This window comes from Gopherus flavomarginatus, chromosome 3 (assembly GCF_025201925.1).
Source record: "Gopherus flavomarginatus isolate rGopFla2 chromosome 3, rGopFla2.mat.asm, whole genome shotgun sequence".
NCBI lineage: Eukaryota > Metazoa > Chordata > Testudines > Testudinidae > Gopherus > Gopherus flavomarginatus.
Genome location: NC_066619.1, coordinates 207758872 through 207780051, shown reverse-complemented (window position 1 = coordinate 207780051; position 21180 = coordinate 207758872). Strand labels below are relative to the sequence as shown.

The 21180-nt window shown below is 37.9% G+C and overlaps 1 protein-coding gene across 3 annotated transcripts in view; it reads left to right on the top strand.

The window, feature by feature from the left end:
- The window catches only part of FSTL5 (follistatin like 5), a 593647-nt gene that overhangs the window by 452250 nt on the left and 120217 nt on the right, over window positions 1-21180 (top strand). For all 3 annotated transcript variants that reach the window (XM_050946344.1, XM_050946342.1, XM_050946343.1), the window contains exon 8: window positions 7857-7977. In XM_050946344.1, coding sequence (XP_050802301.1) covers window positions 7857-7977 — 121 coding nt within the window. The remainder of the gene's footprint in view (window positions 1-7856; window positions 7978-21180) is intronic.

Here is a 21180-nt window from a genome sequence, read left to right as displayed (position 1 = left end):
GATCAGAGTTTGTGAGGGCAAATAGGAAATACAGAAACCATAAATACACTTTAAGAAAGTAATATAACAATAGTTTAATAATATAATGAAATTTATACATGAATTTACACACAGATTGGAGTTAAATTGCTTTCTTTATACAAACTTCCTCTTTATTGTATAGGGTGGAAGTCAGTTGCTTCTAGAGCCACACATAATCAAGGACCAGGAAGTGTTCACAAACTCCTTCCATCATTAGCACATGAAAACAAACTGAAAATCTAAAGCTGATAAAACAACCAATTAGAAAACAAATATTTCTTTAGGTTTCTATTGTCAGTAACATAATTAAGTGAAAATTGATTGTCATTTTTTTTAGTTCAATAGCATCAGTTTAATTGATATTCATCACACACATGCTTAAATGCCAAGTCCCTTAGTAGTATACAAGGCCTTTGAAGAATCATGATTTCCAAAATAACAGTTGAATATCACAATCCTTTTGTGTGCTAAAAATAATGAAAGAGATTATCAATTTAATTTTAGAAGTTCTAATAGTTTATATTTCAAAAGTAGTTACCATGCACACTCTATACCTAAGATGACAATATTTTCAGATTCAAAAACTGGGAAACTTTTGTAACAACTTTTTTTTTCAGGTCATAAAACCTTAAATTTCCTTTAAAAGATAATAGAATGGTTCCCCCTCTTCCCTTGCCCACCCCTCATGTGTGCTGAGGTACTATTACCAGTTTCTGACTCAACAGTGACATCTGTTTGTTTTTTCAGAGCAAATTTTTTTCTGGTAACAGGAAAAATTCTACTTGATGTAATAATATGCCATGAACATTTATATTGTACTTACATATTTTAAAAAAACCCAACCAAACAAACAAAACCCCCATCGCCACTACCATTTTGACTGATGATATGAAAAACTGGGATACTTCATGCATCCCAAAAGAAGTTCCTGGGATATCATATGGAAAAATGGCACAGTCCCAGTAAAATTAAATCCTTTGATTGATTTAGCCATAGTGTATAAGCAGTAGGAAAGAGCAGCCTGTTTTCTTCTACTCTCCCTCTGTTATGGCTCTTCTGAAGATCCCCACTGCCTCCATTTAGTTAAACAGCCACTCCTTGATAGTATGGAGCAAGCTAGCAAGGAGAGAATATCAGTCAGAGGGGTTTATTACCTCATAGAGCCAAGCAAGAGAAAGAATATAAGTATCAAACCTCAAAGTTGGTCTGGAGAGATTTTCTGCTGACAGACCAAGTTTTGTTTGCTTGAATAATCCAGCTGAATGCTAAATTCTAAGATGTACCTTCTTCATATATATAACATTATCTCACGTGAAAAAATAATGAAAAGACCTATTAATTGAGTGGCACACTCAGGAAATAAGACAAAGTGAACAGTCAAAACTAATCAGTGATCATTACATAAAGCTGTGTCCTTTATTCAGTGCTGTTTGGTACTTCTAGAATATTATCTTTTACTCAATATGAATTTTAAGTACATGCATAGAGAGTATGACAAATTAGGGTAGAATAGCGTGTCATCTCCATGTTTAAAACAGAAGTCACATTTTCATGGAACAGTGGGGATAAGAGAGGGTCTGTGATATCGGTGAACTTCCTGACATTGCTTCAAGTGATTAAAATACACGGAAGGGCAGAGTTAAACTGATCAGCACAATAGGCACATTTTTGAGGAGCTCTAGCTCTGAGTTTAATGTAGGAATTTTCTTCCCCTGGATACAGATACCATGTGAGTAAAAATCATTCTAAGTTTTACAAAAGTTATAGTAGCCAATTATATAGTGGCTTAAGGCAACTACTAACCAGAGAATATAAAATTGCTTCAGCTATGTGTTCTTGCTTAAACTCAAGCAGGTGCTCTGGCCTATTTTGAATGGCAGCAGCCTGAGTCACATTACTGTAATGTCTGAATTTCTCTCCAATGATGTCTTTCTATAATCTGCATTAGAGCTGGAGACTCCGGTCCACTGAACTACATAATACATTGCAGACTTTCACTAACAACTAGAGCTAATCAAAATGTTTCAATGTTTTTCCTATTAAAACATGCCAGGTTGTTGAAAATGAAATGTTTCACAGAAATGCATTGGTTTCAATGAAAATTTTATTAGGACAATTTCTCAGATACAGTGTAGAATTTTGAGTGAAAGACATATCCCACAATAGCCAAGTGATTAGAGCACTTTGGATGTGGAACACCAGGTTCAAGTCCTTGTTCTGCCTGATTCTCAGGACGGACTTGAACCTGGGGCACCCATACCTTAGATGAGTGCCTTAAACCACAGGGCTAATGGCTGTTCTGAGGTGGTTCTCTTGGGAGGTTCCCCCTCGCCCATAAATTTTTGAATGGTCGTGTTTTCATTCTCCATTGGAATGAAAATATCAAAATTACAGAATTCCTGTTTTCTGGCCAGCCTTACTAGCAACATTCAACTGTGAATGTTCACAGAGAACATACTCTATGTAATGAAGAAAGGAGGTCCTCTGGTAAGGTCTTGCTAAAAGGATATGTTGCATATTTAAACACTTCTAATGTTCTTTTCTTTCATTCATGACAAAAAAACAAAAACAAAAAAAAACTTACATATGGCAACAAGGATCAGCTGACTCCAAGTAACTCTGTGCTAAATCTCTGTGCACAAAATCTGTAACCTATCAAAACCAAACACAGAATCCACCATACTCCAGTGAACCCCGGAAGCATTTCTTACCTCAAAGGACCAGGACTGTGACAGATGAGGAAAAAAAGATTGTGGAAGGCCTGTATTTTAGCAGAAAGCAACAAATCCCAGACTAAAATGGGTGGGTGCGTGTGTGTGGAGGGACTAGACAGGATGCGTGTGTGTGTGGGGGGGGGGGACTAGACAGACCAGTTATTGAAGTAAAGTGCACAACACAGCAAAATATATAGGTAATTACCAAAAAAAAAGCCAAATCCCATTAACCAGATAAAAGAACAAAGTGAGAGCCCATTGAGTGGATACCTTTTTAAAGCTTGGTTCTACTCTGAAAAAGTATTCTGAAACAGTTAGAATTATTTTTTTTGTTTGTCTGTCACATTAAATGTGCACAATTTACACACACACACACAATTTTTTCCCCTTAACTACCAGCCCTACAAACTCACCTGGGCTCTGAGAGGCATGCTGGGTCCTTTTCTTCTTATGGATCATCACTAGTACCAAAGATTCTACAGGTCAAATGATATATGCTTGTCCATATTTGCTTATCCCTTTTTCATCAAACCTCACTGGAGTTCCAGAGGTGTAACTGAGAGAGCCTACTTTTTGCCTGTGTGGTGATTATGCATGATAAGTAAAGATGGAGTCTGCTGTGCTATCATTCAGAGGCTAAGTACCAATAATTCAGTTTTCCCCTCCCATCCTGTTTCTGTGGAACTAGAATTCTGAGTTTGAGGTTGGGTTAGGAAGTATGAGGAAGACCTCTGCACCTGAACAGAGTTTATCTGACCTTCTAGGTAGATGGTTTCTGAGCTTGAGGCACGTGTGTGTGAAAGCCAGGGGTTTCTGAGCTCTGGGTAGAGATGCAGGGTTTGCTCTGAGCTTTAGGAAGCTGGGTAAAAAAAGTATGTGGGGAAGAATTCTGTGCTATGGGAAGGGAGATATTTTTACCTGAGAGGAAGCTTCTGATCAGTGGGAGGAAGCCATGGGGACATGGGTAATGTCTGAACTGATAGGGGGATGGGTTGATGTCAGCTTGCTGTATAGGTAGGTGTGAGTGAAGACAGTCGGTAGTGAAAGGAGGATAATAGTTAGAGTAAAGGGAAGGAGGGAAAGGGACTTAATAGCAGGAAATAGTCAAGTGAAAACTGCACCTCTGACCCTTGCTGGTCTCTTCAAGTGCATCTCCTCTCAGGTATTGAGCCTCAAGCTTCCACCTGTCTCTCAGGATGGAGTCATATGGTTCTCTCTGTCAGACTAGAACCTGAGCTGCAGTGCCCTGTTTATCAGTTGTGATTACCTTCACAGGCCTGACTTAGGTTAAGTACCTGCAGTTCTCTTCCCTCCAAGAGCAATGACAGTGGTAACCAGTGACCTGACAATCTTCTTAAAACAAAGTATTATTTAATTGGAACCAAAGTAGTTCAAAGAAAAAGATGTGTTAAAACAATAAAGAGACTATACATGTCTAGCTTACTGGGTGTCAGTGTGTCTTCCACATGGAGATCCTGGTACGTCTGGTGATGCAGCTGCCTTTTTTTATTCTCTGCCATGTGGCTTGTACATTCTTTGTCCCAAACACATGCTCACAGCACATGGGCATGGAAAAGTATTCGGAATCCCCTGTCCCTAGGCATGTTCCTAAAAGTCCTGCTGACTCATAGGCATAGCCTCCGGCTTCTCTCAATGGGTTTATTGTACAGCTGATTTGCCCTTGTTGGGCCATCAAGCAGGCTGGAGAGTGATGATGCCTGTCTTTCTGAGGGTGTCACCTACATGCAGGGCTGGCTCTAGCCATTTCGCCGCCCAAGCACAGCGGCACGCTGCGGGGGGCGCTCTGCCACTCGCCGGTCCCGTGGTTCCGGTGGACCTTCCGCAGGCGTCCCTGCGGAGGGTCCGCTGGTCCCACGGCTCTGGTGGACCTCCTGCAGGGATCCCTGCGGAGCGTCCACTGGTCCCGCGACTCCGGTGGACCTCCTGCAGGCGTGCCTGCGGATGCTCCACCGGAGCCGCGGGACCAGCGGACCCTCCGCAGGCATGCCTGAGGGAAGTCCACCGGAGTCGCCTGCCACCCTCTCAGCAACCAGCAGAGTGCCCTCCGCGGCATGCCACCCCAAGCACGCACTTGGCGTGCTGAGGCCTGGAGCCGGCCCTGCCTACGTGCACAGCACAAGTTTGAGATATCAATATACGCACATTTTTATAACTCATGATACAGAGATGATAAAGACATATAAATAAGCTCATCATATTTAGCAAATCATAACTTTTCTAATGATACCTTACATGGCATATCGTGTATAAAATTCATTGCAATTTTGTAATCTTGGTATCAGTAATATTATAAATGGTCACCCATATACCATACAGCTTGCACCAGTTTCCTAAATTCCACCTGGAAATCAACAAGCAGCCAATGCAGATTACTGAGTACTAGTGTCATGTACTCATAGCAAGATATGTAAAGTGACAAGTGAGACACTGTCTTCTACACCACTTTCAGTTTTCAAGTAGAAGTAAATTATAGCCCTATACATAATATCAAGCAATAATCTAATCTTCAAATACAAAGGCACAATGACAATGTGGGTCACATCCAAGAGTAATACTTGCATGTCATGACTAGATGTAGTTTAGAAAAAAGTCCAGGATGATCACTAGATGCACACAAACAAAACCCTAAGATTGAACTAAAAATGTTAATACCTCTCATAATTACTGTAACAGATGCTTCTGAAAATGGGCAATTTGGACTTTCATTGTACTCTGTATGCAATTACTAACAGCAATAATAGCACCTAGCTCTTCATTACATAATTGTCTCTCTTTGATCAGCTCTTATACTCGTCAATAATTGCCTTTAATTGATTGTGGTACTAGAACTTGCTTTTGTTCTGGTATCATCTGCTTTTGATTTCTCACTGGGGTGGCATACAGTGTATTTTAAGTGCATATTTTATGGCACTCTAATGTCCTGTTATCTGAACTGGATTTTTAAGAGAACAATCATGGTGTCAGCATTTACCTGTCATTAATGAGAATGAAGATTCAGTCTACTCCGTGATTAAACAAAATAGCTGGTGATACTTTTTGGCTCCCATAGACAGCTCTAAACTTGTCATTGCAGCATCTTGCAGGATCTCTCGATAAGCTATTCTCCTCCACCTCTCTTAAAATGTCCCCCTCCTTCACACACAATGCCAAAGATCCATTAAAGAAGATAGGTCAGAGATTCTCTCCCATGCTGAAATACACTCAGCACAGAGGGGAGATGGAGATTCATCAGGTTACTGCTTCCTGATTCTCAAGGGTCTTAGTCTAATCCTGATGTAAGTGGAGTGGAATGGAGATATGCCTTGCCAAGCATATTCTTCTGATGACAAGAAGTAGGGACAATTGATATTGGAGTCACCCTAACTGTTTTATGAGAATTACTCAGCACCATTAGACAGTTGCAGCTCAAGTGTATCCACTTTGCACCAACCTAAGTGGTGCACAAGTGGAGCTGAGAATCTGGCCCTATAACTCTTCCTAGTTTGAAAATTAATGTTTACAAATTTATTGCTTTTGTGACACTGTACTTGACCCTAATGAGGCATACAAGTCCATTTATCACTAGCAGCTTTGTATTTAGCACAGTTCTAGTCAATCAGAGGCCTATTTGATACTTGTTTTTCTATATATGTACATTCAAACCTTTCAACTCTTGATTGCTTTAGGAAAGATTGCTGTAGTCTCACCAACCTGTATTGTCTTCTGTTGTTACAGGTTTCTAGGATTTGAAAGTCTTTGTTGTATTTGGGAAAGTGGAAGGAATACATTTTTTTTCAAAATTTTCTGTACTCATTTAATTTCCATTGTATTTCTTGGTGCTGAATTACATATCAGACAACAGAAGCTATCTTGGAGAATAATACAAAACAACCACATATGCATTAGGTAACAAGCTGTTAGGTATTTTAATATGTAAATGTTTTAGTTCAAATTAACTTATTGTTTGTTATGAAAATAGGCTCCCTCTCTTTCTCTAAATACGCAAAAAAAGGAACATAATCACTTTAACAGTGCAGCACAAAAACATACACTGCATTAGCAAAATTAAAAAGAAAGGTCAAGAAATATTTTTGCCAAAATAAATCATGTCAATTAATAGAACAATACAGACCTAGCCGGCTTTGTATTCAGTGCCTTAAAATCCATGGGACATATGAAGACCATAGAGAGGAATATGACTTTTGTGTTAAAGATATCAATCTTTGAAGACATGAAACGTAACAAGGAAAACTTGAATATGTTTCAATAGCTACATTGCTATAACTCTGCCAAATAATTGTCATAACTGTTAACTTCCTGTTGTAAATTTGAGGTTATATCTTGTTACTAAAACTAATGTTTTAAACTTGGCACTTTTATTCCAAATATTTCACTTCACTTTATGATGAAAAGTAAATATTGTCCTCACCATTTTGCAGATGGGGAAACTAAGAAGTAGAAAAGTAGTGACTTGTATATAGTGGGAACTTGGCAGTGGGGAACCAAACCTAGAGCTTTTGATTTCCAACCTGTATCCTAATCCTGTGGAACCTGTCCACTAATTAAAGTGGAACTAGATGTAATTTAAGAGTGAGAGCAAACTTCATGAAAAATGAACTTCTTTTCTGTATAATGTCCAAGGATAAATATTATCTTATTCCTGCAATGTGTTATTTAGTTTGTTACTTTAAAATATTACATACATTGGGCAGTGATTTTTTTTGTTTTTTCCATGTGAACATGTAGAGGCAAAACTAACCTCTCCCCCATAACTGCCATAATTAAATGTAAAAATTAGATGCAATACAAAGTATACTAATGCTAATTTTGAGGTTTAATGAGTTACAGAAAGAAAAGTGTTTTTTCCTTTTACTTAAGATGAACTGCAGGGCAGGGAAGGCACACACAAAAGCAAAGCTATAGATAAAATATTAACCCCAAAGTCTGCTCTTAGGTATACCACCAATGCCTATCTGAAGTTACTCAATTTCTCCAGCATCTTCTTGTTTGAAATGTAGATGTTTAATTGTTGCATCAGCTCTGTTGCCAAGGTGAAGAACACAATTATTGTAATACTACTGAAGTAATTATGATCACCTTGTTTTTAATCTTTCCCTGTAGGATTTTGGAGATGACGGGTCCTTGTACATTACTAAGGTTACCACAACTCACATGGGAAATTACAGCTGCTATGCCGATGGCTATGATAATCTCTATCAGACTCATATTGTCCAAGTAAATGGTAAGGAAAGATGTTCTAATTGCCAGTTATAGGGCAGACTCTGGATATTATTTGGTAGGTTTTTTTTCAGTTATTTAACTTTATATTCCAGCTGAATACAATAGTAGATAGAGCGGGCAATATGTTTTCGTCAATAGCTTTCCTTCTGTGTATAAGATTGCAGGAAAATAAAATATAATCACAGTATTTAGTGATCCTACATAAATAATATTTATTAAAAAGAATAATACAAAACCAAACATTTTTTCTCTTAATATTGTTAATGCACGTTATTACCATGCTATTTGTACAATAGGTATTTATAAAAAATGTAATTTTAAATAGCAACATAATCATTATACTGTACAATCTGTGAAAACGTGTTTGCAGCTCTATTTCTCTGAAAAAATATTAAGTATAATAAAACTTCAAAAAAAAACCCCACCTCATTTGTTTTTAAAAATAAAAGACTTAAGTGTTGAGCTTCAATTAATTTCCATGAGAATCATTGGCTTCTCTATTTTTTTTTTAGAGATCAAAGCATCTGTTTAGGTGCCTAATTGTGGTTTTTGCAGTCCAGATTTAGGCTTCTGGTTTTGAAATCCTAGTCCAAAATGTTCAAAGCCTTTGTCAGCATATAAAGCCCCATTCCTGTATTCCTTACTCAGGGAGAACCTCAACTGAAATCAGTAATAGTATCCTTAACATCTGCCCTTCCTTTGGCTTGCAAGACACTGTCTTCTCCTCGTTCTCCTCCTACCTCTCATATTATCCCTTCAAGTTATTTCTGAGTGGTCATTCTCCACCTCTGTTAAACTTTTGTCTAGGTATACTGGAAGAAGGACAAGAGACTTTTTATGGGTTTTAATCAGTCCGCAACTTTATTAAATAGATGTCTGGGACTACCCAACAGATAAAGTGTACAGTGCAGGCAAATCCATGCTTATTTAAATCAATTTTCTGGGGCGTTTACCCCCCCCTTTATTTCCATCCATGTCCCCCAGCCAATCCATGGCTTGGACCTTACCATCCACCAGCCTCATAAGAGGGTTCAGGAGGGCTATGAGAATGCAAGGGGTTGGCTCCCTGCTGTACCAATCATAGGAGTCCCCAAACCCCCTTCCCCATTCTGTTCCTTTATCTGGGACCTCCTTTTAAGTTTTTTACCAGGCCACTTATCTGGTCACTGGCTGCCCTCCCTATGGAGTACCTGCACTGAACATCCACCCAATATTACAAAATAAGTTGTGACATATGGCCTGCCACCTTTTCTATTCACCAGAAAAGGTTCATCCTCACACCTGCTGTGAGGAAGATGAAAAAACCACACTCCACCAAAGCCAATTCTGGTAGTGCGGAAAAATTCCTTCCCATTCCTCCTTTAAAAGGGGTGACTAGCATAGTGCCCACAACAGGTCCTATCTCAGCCTGCCATTCGCCTCCACTAGGGGTATGAGGGTGGGTGTTGGCTTCCTTGCTGCTTGGACATAGAGACTTGTCCCACCCAGGTTTTGTACCTTTATGCGCATTCCTGGGGTAGGGGTGGGGTTGGGGGGAGTCATTGCTGCAAAGCACCTTTTGCAGCAGTTTCTGAACTTCCTCTTCCCCTCCCTCTCCAAAGCAGAGCTGCCTTCTTTGGGTAAGCCCAGACAAATTCTGCCCCCATTTAGTTGTGGTGCAGTCATTCATGGGGTGACTCAAGGGGCTCAGTCCATGCCTCCCTCTCCTTTTCTGTTTTGTCTTTCTTTGAAAGACTTCATCTGTGCTCGCAGCTTCAGTTTCAATGTTTATGATGATATTTACCTTTTCACTACCAATTTCAATATTCATCATCCAATCCAATATTTTTGGTCAGGATTAAAGATTTTAAAGTCTCTTTCTCTGTAATCTAGCCCTAGATGTCTGGACAGCAGCCAAAAACTCCTTATCTTTCTGCTGAAGCCTACTCCATTCTCCCAGTCTTTGTTACTGTTGGTACCACTACTGTTCTCCCTGTTAGCTAGGCCCAAATTCTTCTCAACTTTGACTCTCTCTGTCTTTTCAGATCCATTAAACATGTGTCCACTCCCTGACACTTCTTCTCTCAACTCTACAATATGTCCTTTCCTCTCTGTCCAGACATCTGTGATTCTTATCTATGCTCTCATTATTTCCTCCCTTGATAATGAAAAGCTTCTCACTGGACTCCCTGATATCCCCATTTGTTCATCCATAAAAAATATACCATTTCCTTGCCCTTCAATCTGCCCTTTGTATTCCCCTGGTAACTCCACTTTCTCCATCACATCAAATTCAAGATTCTTGTTATTGCCCTAACTTAGTCTCTTCATGATTAGCAGCAGAGTCCTGTGGAACCTTATAGACTAACAGACATATTAGAGCATGAGCTTTCATGGGTGAATACCCACTTCGTCAGATGCATACAAGTATTCACCCATGAAAGCTCATGCTCCAATTCCTCTGTTAGTCTATACGGTGCCATAGGACTCTTTGCTGCTTTTACAGATCCAGACCAACACAGCTACCCCTCTGATACTCTTCATGATTATTCACTCTCACGTTGTCTTCCCACTCCCTCTGTTCCTTCAGTGCTGTCATCCTTGAATGCCTGTTTGTCCAGATCTTCCACAAGTGTCTCTGTATTTTCTTCCATGCAGCTGTTGCAGGTTGAATGCCCTTCCTGAAGTAATGCATAAAACCACAAACCTTCCTCCTTCAAATCTTTCCTCAAGCTTTGATGCTAACAAGAAGCCAGCCAATTAACTCTGGCTAAACTGAGGAGGAAATAGAGACACCTGGTATTTATTTAAAGATAAACATTAAACCTGAAATTTGAACATAGAGCAAGACTATGTAACTACATGGACATATTAGTATTATCCTTATCATCATCCTCTTCCCCCACCACTTCTTATGTCTTGTTTCGGATTCAGCTATAAGCTTAGTGGGACAGGGACCATGTCTTCTATGTGTTTGCATAGTGCTTAGCAGAATAGAGACCCTATCCTGATGAAGGGCTTTTTTGGGTGTTGTTATAGCACAATTAATAGTGTTATGCAGTTCTTACTGTACGGTATTTGGACTCAATTTAACACTCCTTCCTCAGGCAAAACTCCTGTTGAAGTATGTGCAAGCTTTGCCTGAGTAAGCAATGCTAAATTGTTCCTAAAAATTATACATCAATGGCCTGATTATCAAAGTATTGAGCACCTGCTTTGTTGCTGCTGCTATTGTTATTTATTACTTGTATTGCTGTGGTGCCTAGAAGCCCTAGCCCCATTGTGCCAGGCACTGTACATGAATATAACAAAGACATGGTCCCTGCCCTGAAGAACTAAAACAAGAAACAACAGATGGATACAACAGATAGGCAGAGAGTGCACAAGGAAACAATGAGAAGTAACTTCTTCACCATCTTTGACTTTAGTATGATTTGTTGGTGCTCAACACTTCTGATAATCAGGCCACAAGAAATGCAGGACACTAGAGATGGAAAACATTTCATGCTTTTCTTGGCTATCTTCAGAAAAGCACTTTTCTTTCAGAATAGGTGCTTATACAATAAAACAACCACAGCTGAAATACTAATTTTTGTACACATTCTTGTAGTTGCAGGATATGTCCATCAGCATATTACTGTTACTGTTTGTTAGTCATTCGGAGCATATTGTAAACATACATGGTACTGAAGGCAATAGCTGCCTGTACTACTATTTATCACTATCAGATTATTTTAAGCTACCTAAACAAATTGACTACTCTGTATTTTTTCTGCCCTGGCAGCCGCTGCTCTAAGAATCAGTACTGGAGTGAACCCTTCTCTCACAAATGTGGATACTGTTTTTCTTTAGCCTGTCAGATCTAGGATCAGGTTAAAATAATTCCTGATGGGCATTTAATGCCTAGGTTGCTGTCATCTTATTATATACGTGAACTGTAGCACTATGTATTTAATGTAATAGCAAGAGTATTGTATATTTGAAGACACTGTTACACAATTATTTTGTTTCTGTTGTAACATTATCAAATGAAGGTGCATGCTGATTAAACCATTACAATTTGAATGTTGTAGTTAAATGGGATGAAAAACATAAAGTTGAATGTTCTGGTCAAATGAACAGCACTTCCATAGATTACATCTGTACATCTAAACTGTAATGTTCCTAGAGAGAGACAAGATAGTCAGTACTCATATAATGACACTTGTCTAACAGAAGAGTCAAAAGAAGATTAATGAAATAGTGAGATTTAGTTGATCTTAACATCTAGCAATGAGGGTACTTTGAAGACACTTTAATTAGATTTTAAGCACTTTTGCAATACATGGGTATGTCAATCCATATTTTGTCAGAAGTGTTTTCTATATATTTTGCATTCACCAGTTTGCCCAATCCTTAAACATTTAAAAAAAATATTTTATACTTTGACTTATTTGGGTGTATCAGGATTAAATTCTAATGTTCTGAACTGGCATATTAGGTGTTAAAATAAATCAGTGAAGCCCTTATTTAAATAATATAATAATCACTGCATAAAAAGTTGCATTTTATGAACAGAATATATTCTTTTTTATGCAAATAATATTTTGAGTAAAAATTAATTATTTTAAGACTTTTTTCATGCATATGGTAAATAGACAACTCATCACAAAACAATGTGCAGGAATAATTATTTCACTAATTAATTCTTTGCACTTATATAACACTTTACATTGCCAAAGTGTTATAGAATCACTAAATAATCCTAATAAAAGAGAATTTTAATGCTTACTGTTGAGCATAGGATTGATCCCTTTCATCAAAATGTTTCCATGGGTCCACACTCAATTTTGTCTGGTGAAATGAAGCTAAATTATGTTGCCAGCATACAGTAGGTAGATCTGTCACTACACGTCATGGGCCCAATATTGTAGCTATCTGCTGTGTAATTGACAGTGCATGACTGGGGCCCTGTATTAAATGAACATATGTCACATTTGGAATTTCTTAAAACTCCGCAAGGAAAATGTAATTGTTAAAGATTCTTCCTCATGACATGGATTATTTCTAACCTGAGGGACTAAGATACAAGACTAACTAAACCTATTCAACAAAAATGGCTAAAGATTTGGCTTCACACTAAATGAATTATTTAGCATGGGAATGTTTTTGGCTGGTCATTTGAAGTCCTGCTTGATAGTGGAGAGCTCATGTAGCTGGGTCTTTCTAACTCAATAGATCATTCCCCACATTTTTGACTATGTCAAAAACTGAAATGGGGTATTCTTAATTCCTTAATGAAATATCTATTTTTAAAAACAAAATTTTTGTCAAAAAATTTCTCCTAAAATTTCTATGATTTGATGCTGATGAAATAGAGGGATTAATGTGGCCATCAAATTTGGAATGGATTATTTAGATGTTGGAGTATGTTTGCATGTTTTTAAGATCTGACATGTTTTTATGTTGAAAACGTTAATGGTATGGGAGGGGTTTTTTTGTTTTTGTTTTGGTGGCAAGAGATAATATGAAAATCATAAAGAGAGGAAATCGGTGCTAGGACAATGATGGGGGGGATTGATTGCTTTAATAACGATTTAGACAAAAGGCATTGGCTAGTTCACTAGGCCATAACATATTTATAAAATCAGCCCCATAATTTTTCATTGGAAGCTTGCTTTAGTCACAAAAGAACACAGTGGACTTGCTTTAGTCACAAAAGAACAACATCACAAATGCAGTGGTGAGTTACCAGTATTTTAAAGACATTTGTATTTGTTCCATCGAGCCTATTTCTAACCCTTTTTACAGCAGGTGTATGACTAAACTGTGGAAGAACAGTGGCAGAATTCTTTAAAAAAATAGAAAATAATGACAGCAGCAAAAAACTTTTGAAAAAAAATATCCAACTTTTTGATTGGTTTACTTGTGAGTGACCTTATGATTCACCTCCAATTCATTCTTGTTTTCTCCTGGAATAAAACAATTGCTGTCGGTCAGCTATTCATCCCAAATATCCCCAACCCACTGCTCTCAAAGTACCTACATCATGCAATTTTCCTACTTGAATCACAAGAGTTCAGTTAGTTCTGAAGATAGCAGATCACACTTCGATGCTAGAGGAAAAAAAGAATAGATTGTATCACAGAAGAGTTACTTTACTTCCTTGCTCTGGGATGCTATGCTTTATGCTAACTGAATATATTTATTAAGGACCAGGAAAATAAATCAATCTTTTTGTTGTTGTTCTTTGGTATTATGTTAGTGTGATATGATTAGAACAATTTACAGTAGCCTGAGGTTTCAAATGATGACTCTACTACAGCTGACACATGCAAGCTCTCAAAAGTGCCCTGGGAAAAGCATAATATCTTAGCAGATATCTTAGAAGTAATTGCATTTAGGTTTTCTTTTTCTCGTTACATGAACATTTACTATGTCATCTGAGTATATGATGTTATTCTTATGGATCGATTCTCTCCATGCACATGGATGTTAATCTTACTGATTCTACTGGGAGTTATGTGCACAATAGCTAGATGAGACCAGATCCTTATTTATAGCTCAGTTGTTCTCACATGTAAATGAAATGACCATAAATATATTTACATGGCTTTTCCAAAGAATAAATTCCAGGACTTTATACCTTTTGTGATAAAAAAGTGAAGGATTTTACCTGTTAATTCAGGCATTTTTTTTTTTAAAAAAAAGCTGGAATAGAAACAGTTTGAATTCCATTGTGTATTTTACAGAATAGCTAAATAAGTAATAACATAACATGATATTTTTATCTCTGCTCGTTACTATTGATTTTTTTCCCCAAAAGCCCCACTGACTTCTATGGAGCTTCCATGTAGAATGATTGCATGTGTTCTCCTCATGCCACATTTAGATTCTGGACTAAACCCCTTCAGTGAGGGTTTTATTCTACTACTACAAAGGAACAGTCAGTGAGCTAGATCTTTAGTGGGAGTAAATCAGTACAGCTATGCAGATTTACGTCAGCTGAGGAACTGGTCCATTGTACTCAAGTACCTTTTACCTTGAACAGCTTTTTGCATCCAAGTCAGATATTTCTCTTTAATTCTAAAAGAAAAGATGATCCTTTAGAGCACTAGTAGTTTCCAGTTCATTATGGAATTACTATTAGTTTTTAGTAAATGGATTTCATCTCATTTGTAGTGTTTATTTTTCTCTGGGAATAAGGATCCACAACTCTTGCCTGAGGCATCATTCCTAGAAATATTATATTACCATAAGATATATTAGCTAGATATAGATTTCTTCTGTATCACATTCAAATCAAGTAATTGCATGTACTTTGGTGGTCTTAGCTGCAAAGAGTGTAGGTCAGAACCTTCTTTGATTCATTTAATTTGGCAGGGCTCTGATGAGGGGACCTAGGAACCCTATCCTCACCACTTCTGTCCATTATAAAACTTTTGGTTCAAGTAATCAAGCATTTGCATTTAAAATACATCATTAATGAGTGCTTTAGCATGCAAGCTTAACATTTTCTTTCCATGAGCATTCTTGCAAGTAGAAGTCAATTGTACAAAAGTTCAGATGGAGAACACAAAGGGGGCACAACCACAGCTGTTCCAAATTAGTTACTAAATTTGAGCAAATACTCTTAGGGTGAAGCACATTTCTTAGGTTGTATCACAACTATACTGCTTCCCTTCCACATATCATTAGCAGAGCATGAGCTCTGGAGTCTCAGCACTGCAACACAGATCACATGGGCTAAATGACTAAACAGCAGCTATGATATAATAGCAGATGTCCACAGGGCATAACCCACTAGAGTAAGATATATAATTAATTGAAATGTACTATATATACACTAGTAATCCCATTTTACTGACAACATAGCCAAGCACATATATCTGGCAGATTCTATCTGAGAAGCAGAATGGATAAGATTAAGACCTCCCACCTCGTGTAATCTTACTGTGGGGTGTGAAGCTTGTTCAATACTTTTTGAGAAAAACACTGAATTGTTAATCATTTACCAGAAATGGTAAGCTTAAAATGCATGATCTCCTGTTTCCCAACCCCGTGCAACTTCCCTAGGACAAAGGGTATTTTAAGGAGATAGAGGAGGAAGAGGTTCAACTCTGTACAATGCTGGAAATATACTCAGATGAAATAGTGATTTTATCAACAGGTCTTAAGTAAGCTGTAATGACCTTAGTGCACACTGCAAATGGCAGTTTTTGATATCTTAAAAGTCAGCTGATTCTGAATGGAGTTTCATGGGGAAAGTAAAAGCCTCTCCCTGTGGCTAGGCCTACTCCCTTCTAGATTTAAAGATTTACAGGGAAACAAGGTTGTCTAGTGCTTAGAACATTGGATTGGCACTCAGCATTCTATTCCTGGCTCTGTCAGTGGCCTATGGGTGACCTTGTGCAATTCTCTTAACCTCCCTGTGGCTTAGTTTCTTCTTACAGTATGTGTTTTAGACATATGACTGTATATGTGTGTATTTTGTTATAAAGTATTTCACAGTAATTGACCTGAGGCTATCCAACTAATTGTACTTAAGTTCCAGAGCCATACCACCTGTTTAAATGAGCTCCAGAGGTACAGGACACACTAATCTGCTGTTCTAACAGTGCCTTTAGCAAAAAAATAATGATAATCAAAAGCTCTTGTCAAGGTCTTGTAAAGAAGCTACAGTACATGCTTATCAGTGAAAGTCTGCTATGTAACATGTCACTATTGGCGAAAAAAAGGATGTGATATAACATTGGGCATATTCCTATTAGTAATCAATGATTAAGCAAGATTTCTTAAATCTGCTAATTAGGTTTTTTAAACAAAAGTAATTGGTGATCTTATCTTTAATTATGTATTAAATAGCAGGAACTTTGTGCTTCTTTGTAAAAAACAAATTGTAATGAAGGTTAAAGGAACATACCTTCCTTTTCCTCAAGTTTTATTTCCTATAATTAAATAGAATTTGGAGCACTCAACTGGTGTCACCAATCACCATTGGAGAGATAATAAAGTAAGATAACTAAATGAAAAAAATAATCCCATTCCAAGATAATCAGTTAAATATTTCAAGTGTTATCCAACTGTATACAAGAAATGCCCCACCATGTTGTCGCATTAGGATCCTGTTAATAAAGAAATGCCTCAGATTTCTGCCTACTAAGAAAGACACCAATGAAAGAAAAATCTCTATCTGTTACTTCCTGGAAGTGTCTTAGAACAGCTATAGGCACTCTTCCATTTCCTAAAAATAAACAGTTGTATTAGCTAAATAGTTTGACAAATTCCTGTACTTATTAATATATCAACCTGACTACAGTAATTCCTCGTTTAATGTTGTAGTAATGTTCCTGAAAAATGCAACTTTAAGTGAAACGATGTTAAACTAATCCGATTTTCCCATAAGATTTAACGTAAATGCGGGGGGGTTATGTCCAAGGAAATTTTCTGGGAGCAGACAAAAGGCATTATATACTGTACAGTACTGTACTATGGTTGGGAAGTGATCCTGGTTTACCCCACACAGGCACAGCCCACTGCAGGCAAAGATGCTAGGAAGCACCTTTGCAGCAGCAGCTTCCCTGGAGAAGAACAGGCTCGGACTTTGCTGGGAATGCTCCAGGCCCACCTCTTCCTGTCCCCACTCCACTCCAGGCCATCTCTTCCCAACCTCTGGAGAGAGGGGAGGCGGAGAAGCGGAACTTGTGCAATGATCCCTTGTAAAGTCACTGCTCTTCCACAGAATCTTACAAACAGGCAGCATTGCTCAACTTTAAATGAGCATGCTCCCTAATTGAGCAGGGATGTAGCATTGAAACAATGTTAAGTGGAATGACATTAAATGAGGAGTTACTGTAGGTCTATTAAAATTTCTGTTTTTCTGGCTGCCTCCTCCTCCTTCCTCCACCCCGCCTACTATAGCCATGAGTTCCAGTTCCCTCTACCTGATGAAATATGTAAGAGCTTCTAAAATATGTAAGATGTTTAAATACTAATCTACAACTAATGTACTCAACAAATATTTTTATTTACAATAGTCCAACTGCAAAGGTCCAAAAATTAGGAGTCAGAAGTGAATTTAAAAAGAAAAGCGCTTTTTAGTTTTCTTCTGATTTTTGAACTTTCCCCGCCTACCCCTGTGTATCTCCTACAACATGGCCATGGCTGGCCTGGGTCATCTGACTTGGGCTTTCAGAAGGATGGGTCTCAGAGTCAAGGCTGCAGTCCAAGCCCAACCAGCTATGCTGCAGCTTTTAGCCCCAGAACCCAAGCCCCACAAGCCCAAGTCAATTGACCCAGGCTACAAGACTCAGTGCCAGTTTTTTATTGTAGTGTATATGTACCAAGCTGTACCTGGCTGGAGCTCAGCCTTCCACAGCCCTCTGACTTCCAGGGCCCCAAACCCTTCTCCCAGTCAGGATCTCTAATAGGAGCATCCTGCTCACTACAACTCTTCTGTCATAACTCCCTTAATCTTAGGATCTTCCCTGCACTAGTCATTCCTACTTGATACCATTGCCTAAGCTTTTTGGCTCCTCCTGCTCTTTATTGGGCAAGCACCCTGATCACTCTCAAGTGTGGCTCATTCTGTAATCAGCCTTGACTAGCTCCCACACGTAAGAAGATCTGCTACAAGCACAATGAAACTGAACAACCATCAAAAATGGGAACCCCAAATCATTTTTAATTAGAGGATTTCACTGTTAGCATCAAATACTGTTTTTTTCTGTGACTTTAAAAGTTATATTTTGCAGATGTCATACAGTAGTTATAGATTATACTGTAGGTCTTCAGGTAGTATTTAACAAAGTAATAAAATGAATATAAGCTTCTGATTGCAAAATTGCCATGAAATACATTTTTTTTTCCTGCTTGCTGCTACTGGAATTTTGGCTGTATCAGTTAAATGTGTAAAATATCGATATCCAGTATTTCAGGAAAAACATTCCCAGAAAACCTCAAAGGGCAATATGAAAAATGGCATATACCATATATGTTAATAATTTCAATACTATTTAGCGTAATGAAGTATCAGTGGATATTGTACATGTGGTTGCTGTTTTGACCCTTTAAATGGATCATTCAAGAGTTATTCCTTGACTTTTGACCTTTCTGACATTTAATAATGAGCTGGCAGTGAAGGTGAAGTAAAGCATATTGCGGCATGGTAATGGAAGGAAAGCATCTCTTCACCATTTTTCAGTAATTATTTTGGTGTTTATTCTTCCTTTATGTTTAAGTACTGCCTGTTACCATAGCATTTAGGCACCATAACAGCATTTAAATGTACATAAAATAGTACTTAAGAACAACCAATTTAAATTAATAAGTGATGAGGCATCCAAAAGTAGTGACACATTAAGAATAACTCCTACACTGAAGATTGTGTTAGTAAATGGAAAAACACAAGGTACACACACAGACACCTTTCCCTTCCAATATATACTACTTCCATTTTATCCAGATTGAGTTTCTGCCAGTATTCTGTTATCCATGTCACTACCTCCAGTAAACTCTGGAAGGGCAGAGACACCACCGCATCCAGATTCAACAAAAGGAGATGTGAAGTTAAATATCATTCCCATATTAGCAATACTGCAGCCTAAAATGCAGGGGCTCCCAATTTCTCTTTTTATAGACTATCTGATGGATGCTCCATGGAGGTATGCTATCCTGGCATATTTCAGTCCCTCTTCTCCCTTTATTCTCCTACCCTTCATGCCTCTGTACTCTTTCCATTTAATCTTTTTTCTTTTATCATTAATTATTGTTATTAAATTGCATACAATGTCTTAAGTATGCATGAGATTTTTCAGGACACGAAAAAAGGCATAGTCCAAATATCTTATGACCTATGGCCCCAATCCTGGAATTGAATCTGTGAAAGTGAATTTTTGTGTCCAACCAGAGCCATATTGGCTTCCATGAGTCTCTATGCAGGGATAAGGATCCTTCCACATAGATTCACTTGCATGTTTGGGGTCTAAACTTAAACTTAGAAATAATGTAATAAATGGTAAGAGGCAAAAAGGAGTGGAGGGTTGATGGAAGGCAGGCTGAGAGCAATATAATAAATTTAAGCAATTGCTTCAGTTTTTATATGTTTGTGTCTTGCATGTTCAGGTTTTTATTGTTATGTCTTCTAAATGTTACTTGTAGTTCATCAGTAAAGCTGATTGGAATTGTTTGGTTTTTTTTCTGTTGTGGTAAAATGCTGATTTGTTGAAACTGAATTTTTTTATGGAAACAGTTTTTTTTGATGATGCTTTTGTTGGGAAGGTGTCTCAGGTCCAGGAGGGTCTCTCTGGGGAAGGAGGAGAGGGAAGTAGAGAAAGCAAAGATCTTCTACTAATAGCCTGGTGGTTAGCATACACACCTGTGATGTAGAAGACCTGCATTCAAGTCGTTACTCTAAATCAGGTAGAGTAGGGACTTGAAACTGGATATGGCTCTCTTCCCTAGTTTTTTTTCAGTAAACATTTCCAAATATCTGTTTTCTTCCAGTATGCAATGAAAACAAAAATTGAAACCTTAAAGTTTTTTCACAAAGCTAAATTATTTTTATTCAGCCAGCCTTATTTATCAGTTAAAATCATTAGGACTATAGGAATTTTTTATTGGCTCAGATCCAGGTCCAGCTCACCCAATATCCTGTGTCTTGACAGTGACCAGAAGCAGATGCTTTAGAGAAAGGGACAGGAAACCCTGCAATAGTAGGCAGGTGTGGGCCAATCTGCCCCTCTTGAAGGTCTCTTTCTAATTCTTAAGAGTTGAGCGTTGACTTACCATTCAAATATTTTTGTTAGCATCAACTATTTTAAGCATGGATATTTTTATTCATATAAAATGGATTAATGCTCGTTGCTTGGAAAAAGTGCTCTGTGAGGTGATGGGGTGAAGGCTGAGATAGGAAGATGCATTACAGTATAGAAGGAGGATGGAGGAGAACATTTTTCTAAGAGTGTAAACCAACCAAAAATCTCAAGTCAAACTGTGAAGTGTAGGTAAAACTTGATCAGAATATTACATATATATAACCTAATGAAAGATGCTGGTATATTGCAAATAGTTCATACAAATTCCTGCTCTTCAAAGGAAATATATATAAAGAAATCAATAGCAAACTCTAAGAAAAACTGAATTAAAATTCAGAATTGTGCAGTCACACTGTTGGCAATGGAAAGAGAGATTTCTCAGAATGACATTCCTTCTCTTTCAGAAATTGACTTGCTGTAGAATGCAGTGC